Below are 20,120 nucleotides of genomic sequence, written 5' to 3' on the forward strand. Positions count from 1 at the left end.
GTGGTTGCTACAACCTGAAGCAATAAATTAATAAAGAAAAGGCACACTATTAGGTCATTGATGAAAGCCGATGGAAATACTTGATCTTTTTTGTCACAATACATTGCACGATCCACATAATGGGGGGAAAAACCCATATTGCACTATGTTCTGTCTCTTCATTCTCACTTTTATGGATGTTATGCCATATCTCCTGAATCAGAGGTCACATGGTCTTAATTATAGTGTCAAATTATGCACAAGATACAAGTTTTTGTACACAGTACAAAAGGATTTGTTTACTGCACTTGATTCAGTCAAGTCATGTTGTTACTTTTAATGAGTTACGTTACTGGGAAGTATCTGACATAACTAACATAAGTCAAAGCAAGAACATGACTTGATTGAGTCAAGTGGAGTCAACATATATATTGCTTTACACTGTTGGATCTGATTAAATACTTTATCAGAAATGAAGTATCACCATGGTAACATGAAAGCCCAGCAAGATCCCAGTACTTACACATCAGTAAGCAGTGAGTTCACATGATCAAAATGAACTTTTTTCCTTTTTTTTTTTTTTTTTTTTTACAAAAATGACTGAATACGCACATTTTGACCTTTGACACTCAATCAATATCCTGCCCAGCATTTTGGGTAAGTGGTCAGTGCACTTACTTCCAAAACAGTTCCCGGTTCAGGACCACTCTTGCCCTTTCTGCATGTAGTGTGAAGTTGCACCAGGAAGGGCATCAGCACAAAACATATTCCAAATAAACACATGGATCCATACGGATCCACTGTGGATCCCCGAGTGTTAAAAAAAAAAAGAGCAGCAGAAAGAACTTACGATAATATAAAGGCTAGTTTGCCTTAGCTCACTAACCACCAAAGTCACAGAGCAGATTTTGGCCTTAACCCAAGGGCCCCAACTTTTAATTAGACCCAGCTGAACATTTTTCAAAGTTTCTGATTTGAGCTGTGACTCCAATGAAATGAAGGGTCATTGTATTTCAGTACTGCAACAACTACTGGGATAACCCACTTCTCTCTGTGCCAGGAAAGGTGTTTGCAAGGATCATTCTCAACATCCATCCAGTCTCAGTCTCAGTTACTTGATGCTCAGTAACCAAAGCCGTCTCTCTTAGGCCCGTTAGGATGTTGTCAACCATAGACAACATGCTAGCTTTGCAAGTCGACATTGATCAAAAGCACAAATACCAGTGCTGGTTTTTTTTTTTTTTTTTGCAACCCATGACAGTTTTCAGTGTCTAATTCAGTTGCTTGGTCTGTGATGTGGGATATCAGAAAAAAAACAGATGGGATTTGCAATACGTTGCTGTATATCAAAGCCAAGCAATACATACACTCTGAGTGTTGTGTGAATGGGGCAGTCTCAGAATTCTTCTCAATGAATTCTTGCATTCGTCAAGGATGAATTTTGGCTCCTGCCATGTTCAGTGCTTGCACAGACTGCATATAGGTAGAGTTGTAGATACCAATGGCTTGGGTGCCTTTGCTGGCCAGGAAAGGTTAACTGACCTTGACTGACCTGGACAATGCTGTGATCTTTGTGGAATCAATGGATTGCCTGATTGCAACATTTGAAAAGAAAAGTGAGGTGTAGTGCATGGCCTCGATTCACCCAAATTAAATACATTAACCTGAGGTTTTGAACTGAGGACAGAGACTGTTGTGTTTTGATTCCTGCCTGGAAATTCCTGATTCCATCTGGAGATAAGCGTTGGAGACACACCCCCCCATGGGCCTCCACTCTGGCCCACATCACAACAGAACTGTAACTCAGAGTTTTTCAAAGGAGCCCTTGCTTGTTTATCAGTTAAATTTCGGTCACTATGAATTACATGACATTATAATTGCTTCACATCAGAATCTGAAATGCTTTAAATGGGTGGTGCCCTGAGGTAATTAGATATTATTCTAATGAAATAATAATTATTAAACCCTAAAATTGTTAATTATTTTGGTGACCCATTAAATGAGGTCTAGGCCAATTTAATTCAATTTGGGAGTTTAACAATACTTTCGCTACATATTTTTTGTTGCTCTCCGTGAGGCCAGTAACACATTGCAAGGCTTAACTACAACCCCAATTCCAATGAAGTTGGGACATTGTGTAAAATGTAAATGAAAACAGAATACAGTGATTTGCAAATCCTCTTCAACCTATATTCAATTGAATGCACCACAAAGACAAGATATTTAATGTTCAAACTGATAGACTTGATTGTTTTTGTGCAAATATTTGCTCATTTTGAAATGGATGCCTGCAACACAGTTCAAAAAACCTGTGACAGTGGTATATTTATCACTGTCTTACATCACATTTCCTTCTAACAACACTCAATAAGCATTTGGGAACTGAGGACACTAATTGTGAGTGTCATGATTGAGTATAAAAGGAGCATCCCCAAAAGGCTCAGCTGTTCACAAGCAAAGAGGGGCGAGGATCACCACTTTGTGAACAACTGCATGAAACAAATAGTCCAACAGTTTAAGAACAATGTTTCTCAATGTTCAACTGCAAGGAATTTAGGGATTCCATCATCTACAGTCCATAATATATCAGAAGATTCAGAGAATCTGGAGAACTTTCTACACGTAAAAACAGCATTGAATGCCAGTGACCTTCGATCCCTCAGGCGGCACTGCATTAAAAATCGACATCACTGTGTAAAGGATCTTACCGCGTGGGCTCAGGAACACTTCAGGAAACCATTGCCAGTTAACACAGTTCGTCGCTACAGCTACAAGTGCAAGTTAAAACTCTACCATGCAAAGCCAAAGCCATACATCAGCAACATCCAGAAATGCTGCCGCCTTCTCTGGGCCCAAGCTCATTTGATATGGACAGACGCAAAATGGAAATGTGTGCTGTGGTGTGATGAGTCCACATTTCAAATTGTTTTTGGAAATCATGGATGTTTTGTCCTCCGGACAAAAGAGGAAAAAGACCATCCAGATTGTTAATAGCACAAAGTTCAAAAGCCAGCATCTGTGATGGTATGGGGGTGTGTTAGTGCCCATGGCATGGGCAACTTATACATCTGTGATGGCACCATCAATGCTGAAAGGTACATCAAGGTTTTGAAGCAACACATGCTGCCATCCAAGCAACATCTTTTTTCAGGGACATCCCTGCTTATTTCAGCAAGACAATGCCAAGCCACATTCTGCATGTGTTACAACAGCGTGGGTTCATAGTAAAAAAGTCTAGTGCGGGTACTAGACTGGCCTGCCTGCAGTCCAGACCTGCCGCTCACTGAAAATGTGTGGCACATTATGTAGCACAAAATATGACAACAGAGACTCGAGTGTTGAACAACTGAAGCCGTACATCAAGCAAGAATGGGAAAGAATTCTCAGTTCCCATACACTTATTGAGTGTTGTTAGAAGGAAAGGTGATGTAACACAGTGGTAAACATACCACTGTCCCAGCTTTTTTGAAATGTGTTGCAGGCATCCATTTCAAAATAGGCAAATATTTGCACAAACACAATAAAGATGATCAGTTTGAACATTAAATATCTTGTCTTTGTGGTGTATTCAATTGAATATAGGTTGAAGAGGATTTGCAAATCATTGTATTCTGTTTTTATTTACATTTTACACAACATCCCAACTTCATTGGAATTGGGGTTGTACTTATTCACTACATTAAATTGCTGCCCGTGTGAGGTGCCATTCATTCCAAATAATTAAATTAATGTAATTCGGCTTTCAATGACTTTCTGGACTGTGGTGAAGTTGTAGAGACATTCATTTAACTGCAATGTTCATGTTTCCGGACCCTTGGGTTTTGAAATCAAGAAACATCTGGGAAGAGCTTACAGACTGGAGGTGTTTGGTGATGTTAGTGTCTTTGCAGGAGAATAATGGTTCAAGTCTTTTGGGTCCTGGTGCTTCCTGTCTTACTGTCTTGTTATGAGATCTGGATCCTAACCAATGGCTCAAGGCAGAAGGTCTTTGATCCTAGATATGTTTGGAGGATCCTTAGATTCTGTTGACTGGCTTTGTGTGAAACACTAACTGTGAACAAAGGTCGGCTATGACATTGTGGCCATGATCCAACACGGAACTGCTTCAGTGCTGACAATCCTAACAAGTGGAAAAGGGCAAGGACAAGGGAACTTTGAGGTGTGAGGATGGATGGGTTGTCTGCCTGGGTGGCTGCCATCCAGAACCAGTGGTGGGCACAGATAACCAAAAAATTAACTTCAATAACAGATAATCAGATAACTGAAAAGTTATCTTCAATAAAGATAAAACAATAAACCATCCAAAAATTTATCGGAAGTTACAGATAACGATAACATAAATTCTAATATCTCTGGCACATTTACAACTACTAGTAAAACAAATTTAATAGCTTCTAATAATATTAAAAATAACAACATACCCAAACAATAAAACCATACTTTTTTCTTTCTGCCCCTGCTGGAAGCTCTACAGCACCCGAGACCTGACCTTTTGTCTGCAGAGGATTGCGATGCTTTTTATACAAGCCGTTTCTCTCTGTTTGCAAAGGTTATAACTGCGTCTGGTACAAAACTTTTAACAGGTGGGTGCGGGAATAATTTTAAAAATGTTTGTTGGTGTTCAGCTTTGTTTATTGGTTTAAAAGTTATTGGACAAAAATTCGGAAGATAATTAATACGATGATGGTCTTTAAAGTTATATCTTAAAAGATAATCCGATAATGAAAATGTTATCTTCGATAATTATCTGTTATTGGATTATGGGAACTGTGCCCACCACTGTCCAGAACCAAAGGTGTTTCCATAGTGTGATCCTAGTGGTTACACTTGGCACTGGTGCATGTTCCCAGACCTGATCTGACTCCAGTAACCAGTCAGCAAAATTATTCCACTGAAGAGATAAAAGACAAAGAATTACAGTTGACTATCATACCTGTGTTTTAATTTATTGTGATGTAATCAAGAAGGGAAATGTTTGAACATGTTGGGAATAATTTCACACTAAAATACAGCCCAGTCTCACATTTTTTTTGTCCTCCAGTGATGAAATGAATATCACAAACCAATAGATTAATGTATATTTCATGCTGCTGAATCACGACTTGCCGTGAGACTGGGTATATTATACCATCAGTGCAAAATCTGTTTGGGGGATGGGCTTGTGACATAAATTCATTGTGCAACTTCTGGGTAAAGACTTATTTGATATTTTTCTGTTTTTGGTTGATCATTAACAGACCTTATAGCTCGTAATTCTGGTTCTTACAATTTCACCAGATTTCCATTAATTCTTTATGCCATCAGGGCAAAAAAACCTTAGCTGAAAAAAAGAAAAAAAAAAAAAACCTATCCAGATGTGGATTGCAAGTGAGGCCTTTGATGTGCAGCCTGTTTGCCTTCAAACCAAGCCCAGGGGAAAAGTTCTCCTCTGGGGATGAGAGCCTTCATGTTCTGCCTGCAGAGAACGGCCGCTCTCTGCTTTCTCTGAAATACTGTGTGTCTGTGGAGCTCATTGGCTTTCCCTAACTCACTAAGTTTCCCAATGAAGACATCAAAAAGATCCACGGGCTCTTCAGTCACACAGAGCTTTATCAGACAACTGAAACAGTGTTTGATGCTTCATGTGGATTTTCTGGATCTGAGGACCATGGGGTCAAATTGTATGTAGATGAATGTTTGTAAACCAGACTGCATTTCATATTCTTGCAAAAATGTATACGTGTCCATTCATCTGCATGTTTCTGGGGTTGTTTACACACTTAGCTGCATTAATCATTTTTAAAAATTTTTGCGGGGATGGGACTTCTGACTAAACTGACCTTTGATCTTTGCAAATTTAATATAAGTATTTAGTGTAGCAGTATCTGTTTTCACACACAGAGGAAGTACAAGGATCTGCACACACACTTACAATATAATTATCTTCACTCCTGTGGTGCCACAAACAGCTACAGTCAGACTAATGGACTCGTGTCATGTTACCTCACCATATTACACAAGCCCCCTAGCCTATACATCAAATTATTAGTTGACTTTAGGGATTTTATTTTTTAAATAGGTGAGTCACGCCAGTACGATAGTAATTGTTAGAGACTTTAACATTTACATCAGTAAGATCTCAGATCCCCTTGCAAGAGCATTTCTAAATGTTTTGGAAATGTTTGGTTTTAGTCAGAGTGTGCAGGGACCAGCCTGCTGCCAGGATAACACTGTGATTGATCTTGACTTATGGTGTTGATGTTTCAAAACATTAATATCCTGTCCAGTGATCTTGGCATGGCATATATATATGCCAAGACCTTACTATTCCAACTTAATTAGCAAAACCAAGAATTATCCAATATTCCTGTTTAATACTGTGGCCAACTATCCAAGGGCAACTGTCTGCAAGTTAACTGCTCATGGTCCAAAATTTCTTAGATTATTTTGATAAGAGAGGATATGAACACTAAATTTACCCGCAAACATTTATGTTAAATGATCCTATGATTAAGATATGTTGATTCAGACAGAAAACCCACATTACTGATTTTGATACTGTTTGGTTTCATGCCCAAGATGTCAGCTGTCAACCTCATCCTAGATCTGAGAGTACTCTCTGAACACAAGCATGAAGACTGGCGGTACTTCTTTGCAGCTCATGTTGATTTTCACGGCCGATGTTGTGATCATTGCAGAATTAATGAAAACCCTGATTGCAGCACTTGAGAAGCTGAGTTAGAAATTGGAATGTCAGAGTTGGCAGTTATTTTGGATCAAGACTAAGGTTTTCAATGACTTCCTGGATTCGCCCATCAGAAGTATACCTGTATGTGTCAAAAGTGTTGAACTTGTAGAGACTTTACTGATAATGCAGTGACATTCATGTCTCTGAGTCCTTGGACTTTGAGATCAAGAGACACCTGGGAAGAGCTTACAGAGTTATGCCATTGGACATAGATGTTTGGAGATGTCGCTATAATCTTTGCAGGAGAAAGAAGGTCCAAGTCTTTGAGGTCCTGGTGCTATCCTGACTCAAATAAATAATAAAAATAAATAAATAATATAGGTTTACATTTGTATACATTTGGGCCTGGTATAACAAAACTTCTTTGATGGCTGGTAGGGGGCTACTGGACAGCAGCTCAGTAAGAATAACAATAAAATAATGATTTACGTCTTAATTGAGTAAGCTTCTGTGCTGAAATGGTCACTCTCTCTCTCTCACAGACACCTTTCACTGCGTACCTAGCTCGCTCGCTTTTTGTTTAGCAGCATTATGTACCCTTTGAATTTAGTGAGTGATAAGATGATAATACAATAACATGCTTTTGGAGGGTGGTATGCATTTTCAGGGGCTCGACGTTCATGCCCAGTCGCCCAAATGACAGATATTCGCCCGAGTTGGGCATGGACGGAGGGACTCAGAAAATGCATACCGCATGACAACAGCATGTTATTTGCATTATTATCACTTTTTACTGAGATACACAACACGTAACGCATACATAAAAAGTTGGCTCACTTTAACTTTTGTCGTGTCAGCTGGCAAGCGCTGCTCTTTAAATTCGGCAGTGCGTCCTCATCAAGCTGGCTGCTTTAGCTGCTGTTCACTGTCGTACTATCCATGATAAATCATCTGGAATATCCATATTGGGACCAACACACACTTCCTCCGCCTTTTTATCTTTTCCTCTGAGGACAGTTTTTTTCCCCCTCTGAGGACAGTTCTTGGGCTGCGCGCTATGACGTCATTTGTTTACGCACAGCGGGCGGTATAGCCAGGTAGCGTTGACGTAATCTACGATACCGGCCTAGCTACGCCTCGGTAAAGTGATATAGCACTTACTGTTCATGATTTATTGTGTGAACAAATTTGAAAGATGTGCTCATCTGTCTGTCTGTCTATTTATTCACTTACTGCCTTTTAATTGTTCTGTAACTATCCCTTTGCTGCTGTAACCAGTGGCAAATTTCGCATTCGGGGGACTAATAAAGGATATCTTATCTTATCTTACGGGGTATTTGCCTAGGTTTCATGCTTCATGCTTCACATGGTTGGTCAAAACTAACCAGTCACTGCATCTTACCTTTTTGTGTTTTATAATCCAATATCTCAGCATCCTGTCCTGGAGTGAAGTGCCTGAAGTATGTGCAGTTCTCCTCTATGAAAAGAAAGGAGAGGTGACTGAGTACAAAGTTAAGATCTTTACACCAGATGTACTTAAAATCAAGGACTTGAAATTTTCACAGCTCAGACATGTTTAAAGTGGTATAATTTACTTGGATGGGATATTTTAGTCAGTAAAATTCTTTTACCCACTTAAATTAAACATGACCTCTTCATATGCAAATATATACACTTAAAGTCAGAGAGCCATGTTTCAACACCAGCAGGGGTTCTTGTTACTAAGACATGACTATATTAGTCAATTTACTTCATAAAAATGCAGCAGCTGTGGTTGAGACCTCTCAGGATGGAACTTCACAGGTTTTAGGTTTCCTGTGGCTGTTAATCCTTTAATGTTAAACTCAACCATTTGATATGACATACTGAAATCTACTACACTCAGAGCCGGCTCTAGCCTTTTTGGTGTCCTAAGGGAGATTATGGTGTGGCGCTCCCCACCCTACCCCTCCACGCACAGACCACCCCAAATATTAATGGACTGTATGACAGACCTTAAAGGATTAATGATCACACACACCACAATGCAAACAAACACACACTAAAATAACATAAATAGCAATGAAAAATATTTAAATGAAATAACATACAGTGCATCCAGAAAGTATTCACAGTGCTTCACTTTTTCCAACTTTTGTTAAAACTGTCCAAAGATAGGAGCGACAAACTTGTGACATCATATTCAAGAAGATGTGAGGCTGTAATTGCTGCCAAAGGTGCACCAACAAATTATTGAGCAAAGGTGGTGAATACTTATGCACATGTGATTTCTTAGTTTTTCATTTTTAATAAATTTGCAAAAATCTCAAAAATACTTTTTTGTTGTCATTATGGGGTTTTGTGAGAAGAATTTTGAGGGGAAAATGATTTACCTCCATTTGGAATAAGGCTGTAACATAACACAATGTGAAAAAGTGAAGCGCTGTAAATACTTTCTGGATCACCATAAATAAAACCAAGTTTGTGTTCAGATTTTTTGCAAATATTTAGAAAGTTCTGACAACTTTCACAATATGAATAATAAAACGGTGCTAAGTTCAAGCAATACCACCAGTGAAATATAATCTAAAAACACAACACAAAAGTTGTATGTAGTGCAGGTTGAACTCAAGGTCAGTCCCAGTGATAGCAAATATTTTTCCCTTTTTTCAGTAACAAATGAAATATTGCGAAGGTCAGTAAATAGTGGGGCCTTATAGAAGCAGAACATGCAACAACACAACATAAAACTATGCTGTAACTCTAAAATCTTATCCATATCCTTAGCCGTTGACCTTCTACCTCATAACAACAATACAGGGGGATGGGACACACACCTCTGCTATGAATAGTGATGTCACGGAAATCTCTCTATTTAATTAGGATTTTCCCTCTATACACTGTATCAAGAAAGTATTCACAACGCTTCAACTTCCTCCACATGTTGTAATGTTACAGTCTTATTCCAGAATGGATGAAATTAATTTTTTCGCATAATACCTCATAATGACAATGTGAAGAAAGTTTTTTTTTAGATTTTTGCAAATTTCTAAAAAAAAACCCCACAAGAAATCACATGTACATAAGTATTTACAGCCTTTGCCATGAAGCTCAAAATTGACCTCAGACTGGTGACGGTTCATCTTTCAGCAGGACAATCACCATAAGCACACAGCCATGATATCAAAGGAGTGGCTTCAGGACAACTCTGTGAATGTCCTTGAGTGGCCCAGCCACAGCCCAGATTGAATCCAATGGAACATCTCTGGGAGATCTGAGGCTGAGGACCTCTGTGAGTGCCAGAGTGTGTCCAGATCGGCACACAGCAGCGTTTCTCTCCCGCTACAGGACTCTGTGTGGAGTTTCAGTCAGAGTCACAGAAAACAAAAACAACTTCATCCAATTCCTTCAGTAAGTAACCCAGTGCTGCCTCCTGTGTCCAGACAGTGAGGAAATAAGTATTTGAACACCCTGCAGTTTTGCAACTTCTTCTCCCACTTAGAATCATGGAGGGGTCTGAAATTTTCATTTAGGTGCATGTCCACTGTGAGAGACATAATCTAAAAAAAAATAAAAAATCCAGAAATCACATGTATGATTTTTTTAAAATAATTTATTTGTATGTTATTGCTGCAAATAAGTATTTGAACACCTGTGAAAATCAATGTTAATATTTGGTACAGTAGCCTTTGTTTACAATTACAGAAGTCAAATGATTCCTGCAGTGTTTCACCAGGTTTGCACACACTGCAGCAGGGATTTTGGTCCACTCCTCTATACAGATCTTCTCTAGATCTTTCAGGTTTGAGGTTTCAGCTCCCTCCAAAGATTTTCTATTGAGTTCAGGTCTGGAGACTGGCCAGGCCACTCCAGGACCTTGAAATGCTTCTTACGGAGCCCCTCCTTAGTTGCCCTGGCTGCGTGTTTGGGGTCACTGTCATGCTGGAAGACCCAGCCATGACCCATCTTCAGTGCTCTTACTGGGGGAAGGAGGTTGTTTGCCAAAATCTCGCAATACATGACCCCATCCATCCTCCCTTCAATACGGTGCAGTCATCCTGTCCCCTTTGCAGAAGAGCACCCCCAAATTATGATGTTTCCACCCCCATGCTTCACGGTTGGGATGGTTTTCTTGGGGTTGTTCTCATCCTCTAAACATGGTAAGTGGAGTTGATTCCAAAAAGCTCTGTTTTGGTCTCATCTGACCACATGACCTTCTCCCATGCCTCCTCTGAATCATCCAGATGGTCACTGGTGAACTTCAAACGGGCCTGGACATGTGCTGGCTTGAGCAGGGGGACCTTGCTGCCCTGGAGGATTTTAAACCATGACAGCATCATGTGTTACTAATGTAATCTTTGTGACTGTGGTCCCAGCTCTCTTCAGGTCATTGACCAGGTCCTCCTGTGTAGTTCTGAGCTTTCTCAGAATCATCCTTACCCCACAAAGTGAGATCTTGCATGGAATCCCAGACCGAGGGAGATTTACACTCATCTTGTGTTTCTTCCACTTTCTAATAAATAATCATAACAGTTGTTGTCTTCTACCAAGCTGCTTACCTATTGTCCTGTAGTCCATCCCAGCCTTGTACAGGTCTACAGTTTTGTCCCTGGTGTCCTTAGACAGCTCTTTGGTCTTGCCTATGGTGGACATGTTGTGGAGTGTGATTGATTGAGTGTGTGAACAGGTGTCTTTTATAGAGGTAACAAGTTCAAACAGGTGCAATTAATACAGGTAAAGAGTGCAGAATAAGAGGACTTCTTAAAGAAAAATTAACAGGTCTGTGTGAGCCAGAATTCTTGCTGGTTGGTAGGTGTTCAAATACTTATTTGCAGCAGTAACATACAAATAAATTATTTAAAAAAATCATACATTGTGATTTCCAGATTTTTTTTTAGATTATGTCTCTCACAGTGGACATGCACCTAAGATGAAAATTTCAGACCCCTCCATGATTTCTAAGTGGGAGAACTTGCAAAATCACAGGGTGTTTGTTCAAATACTTTTCCTCACTGTATATACATACGCACGTATGTGAGTGCGTGTGTGTGTGTGTATATATATATATATATATTCTATTTCTACCTCATTTCTTATGTCTTGTACTGTTACAAGTATTATTATTATTGCTTATCTTGCACATGCTGTTTGATGAAATTTTCCTCTACTTGCACCCACCTTGTGTGTTTTCTTAAGAGCTGACGTAACATGTGAATTTCTCCTCTGTGAGATCAATAAAGTTTTTTTTTTTTTTAGCTTTTTATCTTTTTCTGAAAATGGCTGTGCCCCCATTCAACCTGATGGAGCTTGAGATGTGCTGCAAAGAGGAATGAGCAAAACCTGAGGCTGCCAATTGGGCATTACCAAAGTATTGAACAAAGGGTTTGAATACTTATGTACATGTGATTTCTTAGTTTTTTATTTTTAGTAAATTTGTAAAAAAAAAAAATCACAAAAAACAGGGTGCAGGTTTTCTTTGCAGCCACTGACTCCACCAGGTGATTTCACTGATTAACTGATTTCATGCATTTCCTGTTTTATGGTGGATTTGAAAATTGGCACTTCCTGTTTAGGATGCTCTGTACCTTGAGTGAGCTTCGCGACGCTTCAAGGATTCAAAGGATTCAAAAGAATTTTATTGGCATATGCACAAAAGAACATGTTCCCTGCACAAGGAAATGTGTCTACTGCATTTAACCCATCCTAATTGCCAATTAGTAGAAGAAGTCGCCATTAGGCTCACTCATATTATTATTATTATTATGTGCAAAAAAGATCTTTAAAATTGCTACAAAAGGGTACCTTTATGGAGTTTGGGGGGGCCCTTACCCATCCCTTGCCCCCGTGACTCCACCCCTGCACCAAAAGCCTGCAGCGTGTGTGTGCAGCTGCAGAGAAAGAGTTTGCTGTTTGTTCTTATCGACTCCATGCTCTCAAACGGGGAGACAAATGATCTTAAATACACTTATTACTTATTTAACATGAAGCAGTGTGTTCATGTCTTCAAAAAACCAAAACAAACAAAGAAAAAAAACAGCGCTGTGTGTTAACACCCTGGAGCAAAAGGACGCACACTTTTTAAGTGAATCAACTGTTTAACTGACAAAACGCCTTTATTGGATTTTGGATGTTGGCAGTAGGACTAGTAAAGGGAAAGAGATGGCTTATATGATGGAGAGGAGAAAGATAAACATACTGTGTGTACAAGAGACCAAGAGGATGGGAAGCAAGGCCAAGAACATTAGAGGTGGATTCATGGTTATATCATGGCGTGGATATGAGGAGAAATGGTGTTGGGGTCATTGTAATACCCCCGTCACACATAGCAGGAATCATGCAGACTGGCGTCAGACTTATGAATTGGTGCACATCCGAAAAGTGTCGGATTTCAGTTCCAAAACGTTCTGACAGTCATCTGCGGGAGTCGACACAGTTGGTCAAAAGCGGCCAGCGGTCCCAAGTGTGATGCACACGTTCAAAACTCTCTGGGCGCCGTCGAGATGGGACACTGGACACCCAGTGGTCCATGTGTAATCTGACGACCATCTGACTGCAATTTACATATTCTGACGGCATCAAAACAGCATTTGAAATGATCTGATCATGGTTGATTGAGCTCTGAGATTGATCGGTCACAGCAAAGCCTGAGGACATGTTGTGCCACGTTTTGTCCACCTCCACTGGACCCCGGCCAGGGAGGGCGAAGAAAATGTTATGTAATAACATGTATGTGGCACTGTGCGCACGGCAGAGGCTCAGTGCAGCGCCGCACACGCAGTTGAACGGGATGTCACCGCTGTAACGCACGTATTATTACACGCACACCTCCTAAGTCTGTAGCAGGTATGATGTGGAAATGTCTGCCCAGCCACATGACGACATATATAAACATGTAACTCACCTCCGGTACCTCGCGCTGCGCAGTGCAGACAGCTGGTCAAATCCCTTTCACCCGGCTGCGCTGTGTGCTGCCAACGTCAATCAGATGACAAATACATAATCCACTTCTGGTATGAATAAATCTCATGTGAAGTGCTGTCCCACAATGATAATCTAACTGCAGTTGTGTTAAAATGCGTATCAAGTAAAATGACAACAAAAAAGAGTTTAAAAAAACAGAAAAGAGAAAGTCCACTGGCTGCATCTGAAAGTTGGATGGATGAGATTTATTGTCATTGTCATTACAAGTGCAACAACAATGAGATTATGTCCACACTCACATTTCCACAGACAAGATACAGCAATTTAATCCACAGTTATTACTTGTTTACTGTAATAATGGCACACATCAGAATTAAGACAACACATATACATTTGACATTGTTTATGTGGACTAAACTTGAAACAATCCGTTTCCCAAATTGAGGCAATGTGAGTGTGTGGCAGCCACTGCAACAGGAGTCGCGCCGCTGCTAGCTTGGGGGGAAATGGTGACCTGCCCCAGCTAAAACCGCGCAGCCCCCGGAGGGGAAAAGGGGTGGCGTGAGCGGTGGCCGGATTGGGGTGTGTGATGGGGGGCAGGAGGGGAGGTAGGAGGGAAAGTGGAGCATGCTTCAGTCTTTGTCCATGTGTGAGTCTGTCTGTCCTTGTGTACTGGAGTAAGAGAGATAAGGAGGCAGCCAATCCTCCCAAGGCCATAGAAATTCTTCTGAAGGAAAAAAATGGGCATTTTATCCTTGAGAGTCTGATAAGCCTGTCGTGTTTGTGGTTGAGCAGTGAAAAACACTTTTCCAGCTTCACATGAACAATCCAAATCCCAATTATGAAAATTCTCTGGCCTCTGAAATCTTCACCTTCTCCTGCAAGGCGAGCATTTGCTCCGAGATGTTATCCAATTTGCGTCTGAGTTCAAGGGTTAACACAGTCTGAGAATGCATCGCCTTGCCCAACTCATTAATCATGATGGAGAAGCGAGGGGTCGTGGTTTTGGCTACAGCCATCTTGCCAATCTTCCGGTAGGTCAGGGCAGCACATAAGCCAATAAGTACCAGCTCTCCTACTATGAATCCAAATATGAATAAATCCTTGACATCCTCCACAGAGAAAGGCGCAAAGCATGTGGCCCGCCAGGTCTCCCAGGCGTCGAGAATATAGCCCGCAGGGTAAGTTCCATCCGGGCACGCAGGGTCCCCCGGCCCTGATCTTCTTGTAGAAAAAATGGTGTCAGTAGCGTTCAGAGACCAGCTGATCAATTTCATGATTAATCCAATAAAGTCTGAAGAATTCACAGCCTGGTGAAGTAGGGACTTTGAAGGTTGGAGCAGAGATAGAGGAGGGAGGAGGAGATGCGACCGCCCTCGCCGGAGTCCCAAGCTGCGCACATGTGTTGCGCTGTGTTGGCCCACTGCCAGCACAGTCTAACAGCAGTTACGGAGTCCAGCCGGACAAATAAAATCTAGCAATGCAAGTACATACTGATCAAACACCTAAAGGAATTTTTCACCGGAAAAACAGCAGGCGATCAGTGACAGCTGTTAACCTGTTTGTGTGCTCTCTGGATGGACAGCTCCTGTGCTCGCGTGTGCACATGGGGCGCACATGCACACGCGAGCACACAGAGTGGCTGGTACAGCCATTGTGAACACATATAGTGAACATTTCTACATACGTACACGCGCGCACTCCGTCATGTGAGACACACACTGATGAGATGTCAGTTTAGTGCTGGGAATGTGAGGACAAGCAGAGATTTGATTGTGTGGGTTAGTGAGTGGGTGAGTGACAGCTCCAATGTCTGCATCGTCTGACAACAGTTTGTGTCATCTGAATGTTGCTTGAAATATGTTTGGGCTGCATCCTGCAGGTGTGAACGAGGCAGTCCGGATGCATTCAGACCACGGCTGGCCACACCTCTTTTCCTCCCAGCTGCGTTGGATTATGGCAATATTTACCGTGTCGGAATGGTTCCTCCACACTTTTGCTATGTGTGACGGGGGCTTAAAGGAAGAGTATGTTAAGAGTATGTTGTTGTGTTTAACAGTGTGATCATTGTGAAGTTAGAAATTGAAGGAGTGATTACGAATGTCATCTGTGGATATATATGCCTCAAAGGTCAGTTGTGAGATGAAGGAGAAAAAAATTCTTGAGTGGGATGAGGCGATACAGGCATGTTGATAAAGGGAACAGAGGTGATGAGGTAAATATAATATCAAGAAAAGGAATGAGGAAATGCAGAAGGTGGTACATTTTGCAAAACCAGTTGTGAAAACGTAAGAGGAAAGGGGAGCACAAGGTGACGTATAAGAAGGTAGGTAGGTACACAAGGTAGCTATATTCTGTGTAGGGGATGCAACCTAAAAGAAATTCTGAACTACAAGGTGGCAAGGAAGAACATAGCTAGACAACATCAGATGGTGGTTTGTAAGATGACTGTCAGTGAAGGAGAGAAAGAATGTCAGAGATGAACAGAAAACAGAGAGTGCAAGCAGGGTGGAGTGGGTGGAGAAAGGTGACAGGACTGATTTGTGGCAGAAGGACAACTGCAAAAGTGAAGGGGAAAGTCTACAAGACAGTAGTGAGACCAGCTATGTTGTATGGCTTAGAGATGGTGGCACTAAAAAAAACAGGAGGTAGAGCTGGAGGTGGCAGAGCTGAAGATGCTGCAATGTTCCTTGGGAGTGACGAGGATGGACAGGATTAGGAATGAACATATCAGAGGGACAGCACAGTTAGGACTGTTTGGAGACTGAGTGAAAGAGGCGCGATTGAGATGGTTGGGACATGTGCAGAGGAGGGATCCAGTAAATATACCTAGGGAGGATGCTGAGGATGGAGCAACCAGGCTGAAAGGGAAGAGACAGGACAAAGAGGACATATATCAGTGTGGTGAGAGAGGACATGCAGGTGGTTGGTGTGGCAAAGGAACATGCAGAAGACAGCAGGAGTTGGAGACGGACAATCTGCTTTGGCAATGCCTAACAAGAGCAACCAAAAGATGAAGTATAACGTCTAGCACCCCCAATACCATGTACAAGAATGCTGGTGGAAGGACAGTGCATTTATTTTATTAATTTATTAATTTTTTCACTGTGTAATTATTTATATAATATATTTATATATATTATTTATATAACAGTTATATGAGCCGAATTTAGTTCTTGAAATACAAACCAAATCTTTTTACATATATATTTTTTCAACGTATCAAAAAGATGACAGTGGCATGGCTACTTTGCAACAAGTACTGTTTGATGGAGCACTCATGTCCAAATAGAATATATATAAAGGTCAGTTGAGGCCTTTTTTCTCTGCTGAACCTCTCAAGTCTTTCACACCACCATCCAGTTCAGCTTTGCCTGGCGTGCATTTGCACCTGTGACCAACCTCCCAATTCTTCCATCAAACATTTCCCACTGTCTCAGATCAGTCTGGCAAAAATATTTTAACACCACATCTAAACTACAAGGATTTCCTTAGTATGTGCATGCTGCGGCACGCTTGGTGTAGCACAAGTGTTGCAGGAAAAATGGTAATCGGACACGTCCGCTTGAATTTGTCTTGGATGGATGAGGTGTTAAACCTCGGGGATTTGGCCAAATAAAGAAGTGCTGCTTTGTGTGATCACACACTGATCTCGTTGGGTAACTCCTCTTTGATTCTAAAAGCAAGACCAGGCAAAGTAAAACACTTGGTTTCTCATATCACCTGATTCTGTATTTTTCTGCTCACTATTGTAATGCATTCTAGTGCCGGCTCTCCTGGTGGTGTTCATGGTGGGATTGTTAGTGGTAAGGAAACAGAATTTCCAGTAAATGCATTTTAAAGACTAGACTCATAAATAATGCCAGAGACCCCATTTATGCCTCCCCCACTCCCACAAAGTATAGATTGATCATCCCTACACTGAAAGGTACTGCACATCTGCATGCTTTTGCACAGCCCCATTCCACTAGGTTATATGTATTTGACAGTGAACATAGTTTTACCTATTTGTTTATCTGGCTCCTTTACTTCTTATAGAAGTATTTTTCCTTTTCTTTTATTGTTGTTTATGCATCAGTGACACCAGATCAAATTCCTTGTATGTGAGAACTTACCTGGCAATAAATTTGATTCTGATTCTGAAGTAAATTTCAAGCACTTCTGACAAATTGTTAATTTACCTATGCAATACACAACAGATACAATGAACAACACCAACTGAGGACTAAAAATAACAAGTTTGTCTTCTGTCAGGACACAAATTTAAATTTGAAAAAATGTACAGGTAGAATAATTGGAAAGTTACAGAGATACAAGAAACAAAACAGTTGAGATTGAGACTGCTCTTCTTCAGGTGGTTATTGTCCTTCATTCTTTCTGAGTGTTGATCTGTTGTCCATCTGTTTCTGATTGGTGCATCTACCATATTGGTGCATCTACCACACAATGGAAACACTTTGAATCCTAGATGGCAACCACCAAGAGAGACAAATGGTCCATCCTGACCTCTTGAAAGTTACCATCTACTGTATCTGCAGTAGCCAGGTGAAACATTGGGTTTCTTTTGGCCTTATCCAGTTGCTGGAGTCATCAACACTAAGGCACCTGTGTGCTGGACCATACCCAGAAAAACATGGCACGTGGCCAAAATATCATAGGTAATGTTCCCTCGCAATGCAAATGGTACTCTATTTCCCTAAGTAGCCATTTGTTTGACACAAAATCATTCCAGCAGTACTCAATGAGCTTCCAAATATCTAGTTGTTGCCTTAGATAACTGGTTAGCATCAAAGACTCACAACCAAACAATAAGACAGGAAGAACCTGTTGTGTGGGCCGCCAGAAGAGGAGGTACTGCTGGCCCACCACCAGAGGGCGCCTTGCCTGAAGTGCGGGCTTCAGGCACGAGAGGGCGCAGTCGCCTCACAGGAGCAGCCAGGGTGACAGCTGTCACGCATCACCTGCAACAGCTGTTACCCATCATCTGATCAGCAGGGGAATATCAGCAGGACGACGCCTCCACCTCTTTGCCGAGATATCGTTCTACCTGGAAGGTAACGTGCTCAGCTGACTGGTTAACAGTGATCTTTTGTGAGTTGTTTAGCTGACTCCTTTTCCAACGAGTGGTGGAGGTAGTTTTCCTGCCGTACGGATTCCTGGGTGCAGACGCACCCACATTTAATTGTTCTTTTGTTCCTCGCCAGCAGTACCAGGTCCGACACGCGAAGGCAGTGGTCACCTGGGAGTTCGGGACTTGGCGGCTCCAGTATTCCCGGTGTCTGGTGGCGGAGGAAATCGTGTGGTTCCGGTTCTGTTTTGGACAGACGTCTCCTATCTTCGAGCCTGCCCACACGACACCTTTTGTGATTTGGCTTTTGTCTATTGTTGTAATCTGATTGTATTTGTTGTGCCCATTCACAACAGTAAAGTGTTATTTGACCTCATCCATTGTCCGTTCATTTGCGCCCCCTGTTGTGGGTCCGTGTACCTACACTTTCCCAACAGAACCAGGACCCCAAATTCTTGGACCTTGATTCTCCTGCAAACACCTCCATCCACTGATCTCATGACTCCATAAGCAGGTCCAAGTTGTGTTATGACCTCAAAGGTGGAGGACCCACAAAAATGAATGAGACTGCCAAGATATGTTCTCAACAAATTTATGGCATACAGATGCAACTCTGATGGTCTTTCACAGGAAGTCATTGAAATTGTGTATCTTAGTCTTGATCCATAACAATTACAAGCCAAAACACTTAAATTCCTCACTGAAGTGCTGTAATCAGGCTATCCATTGATTCTACAAAGATTTCAGCATTGTCCATGAAGTAAAGGTCAGTTAACCTTCCCTCACCAACAAAGGCACCTACTAAGCCGCTGGGCTCCACAACCCTATCCAACACCAGTGTGAACAGTTAGGAGCCAGAACAGATCCCTGATGAATGCCAGTTGTCAATGGAAAAAAATTCAAAGTTTCTGCCATGATCTACACAGCACTCACGGTATCTGTGTATTTTCTGGCTATTATGACCAAGCGGTTAGTGCGCTTGTTTCCAGCATGCGAGGTTCCCAGTTCAAACTCCACCCCTGCCCAGTCTCCATGCAATGTGGAGTTGTGCCAGAAAGGGCATCTGGTGTAAAACTTGTGCCAGTTCAACAAGCAGATCTAACTTGGATTTGCTGTGGCAACCCCAACTGAAAAAACAAGACCAAAGCCGAAGGAACTTACTATGTCCAGCATCTTGTTGGGGGTCCTGCAAATTCTCAGGATGTCCCACAGAGCAGCCCATCTCATCAAATCAAATGCTATTTGAAAATCAATATAAGCTGCATAGAAGCCTATGTTAAATGTTTCAAATATCATTTATAGTCTTCTCAGAAAGTCACAAAAGACATGAATATATTATTATATCAAAGATGGTGATAACAAATTATATTTTAAAATAAATTTATACAAGCTTCATGGTACAGGGAGTCCCAAATAGGAAGTGCCAAATTTTGAGTCCACAGTGAAACAGGAAATGTCAAACACTTCCTGCATTGACAGACAAGATCCCATGGAATCTCACGGGAA

At 41.3% G+C, this 20,120-nt stretch overlaps 1 protein-coding gene across 1 annotated transcript in view; it reads right to left on the reverse strand.

The window, feature by feature from the left end:
• Positions 1-20,120, reverse strand: part of LOC117525808 (voltage-dependent calcium channel gamma-1 subunit-like) — a 40,387-nt gene that overhangs the window by 2,255 nt on the left and 18,012 nt on the right. The window contains exon 2 of the mRNA XM_034187740.1: positions 8,049-8,123. Within this exon, the coding sequence (XP_034043631.1) occupies positions 8,049-8,123 (75 nt within the window). The remainder of the gene's footprint in view (positions 1-8,048; positions 8,124-20,120) is intronic.

The sequence above is a fragment of the Thalassophryne amazonica genome, chromosome 15, assembly GCF_902500255.1.
Source record: "Thalassophryne amazonica chromosome 15, fThaAma1.1, whole genome shotgun sequence".
Taxonomy (NCBI): domain Eukaryota; kingdom Metazoa; phylum Chordata; class Actinopteri; order Batrachoidiformes; family Batrachoididae; genus Thalassophryne; species Thalassophryne amazonica.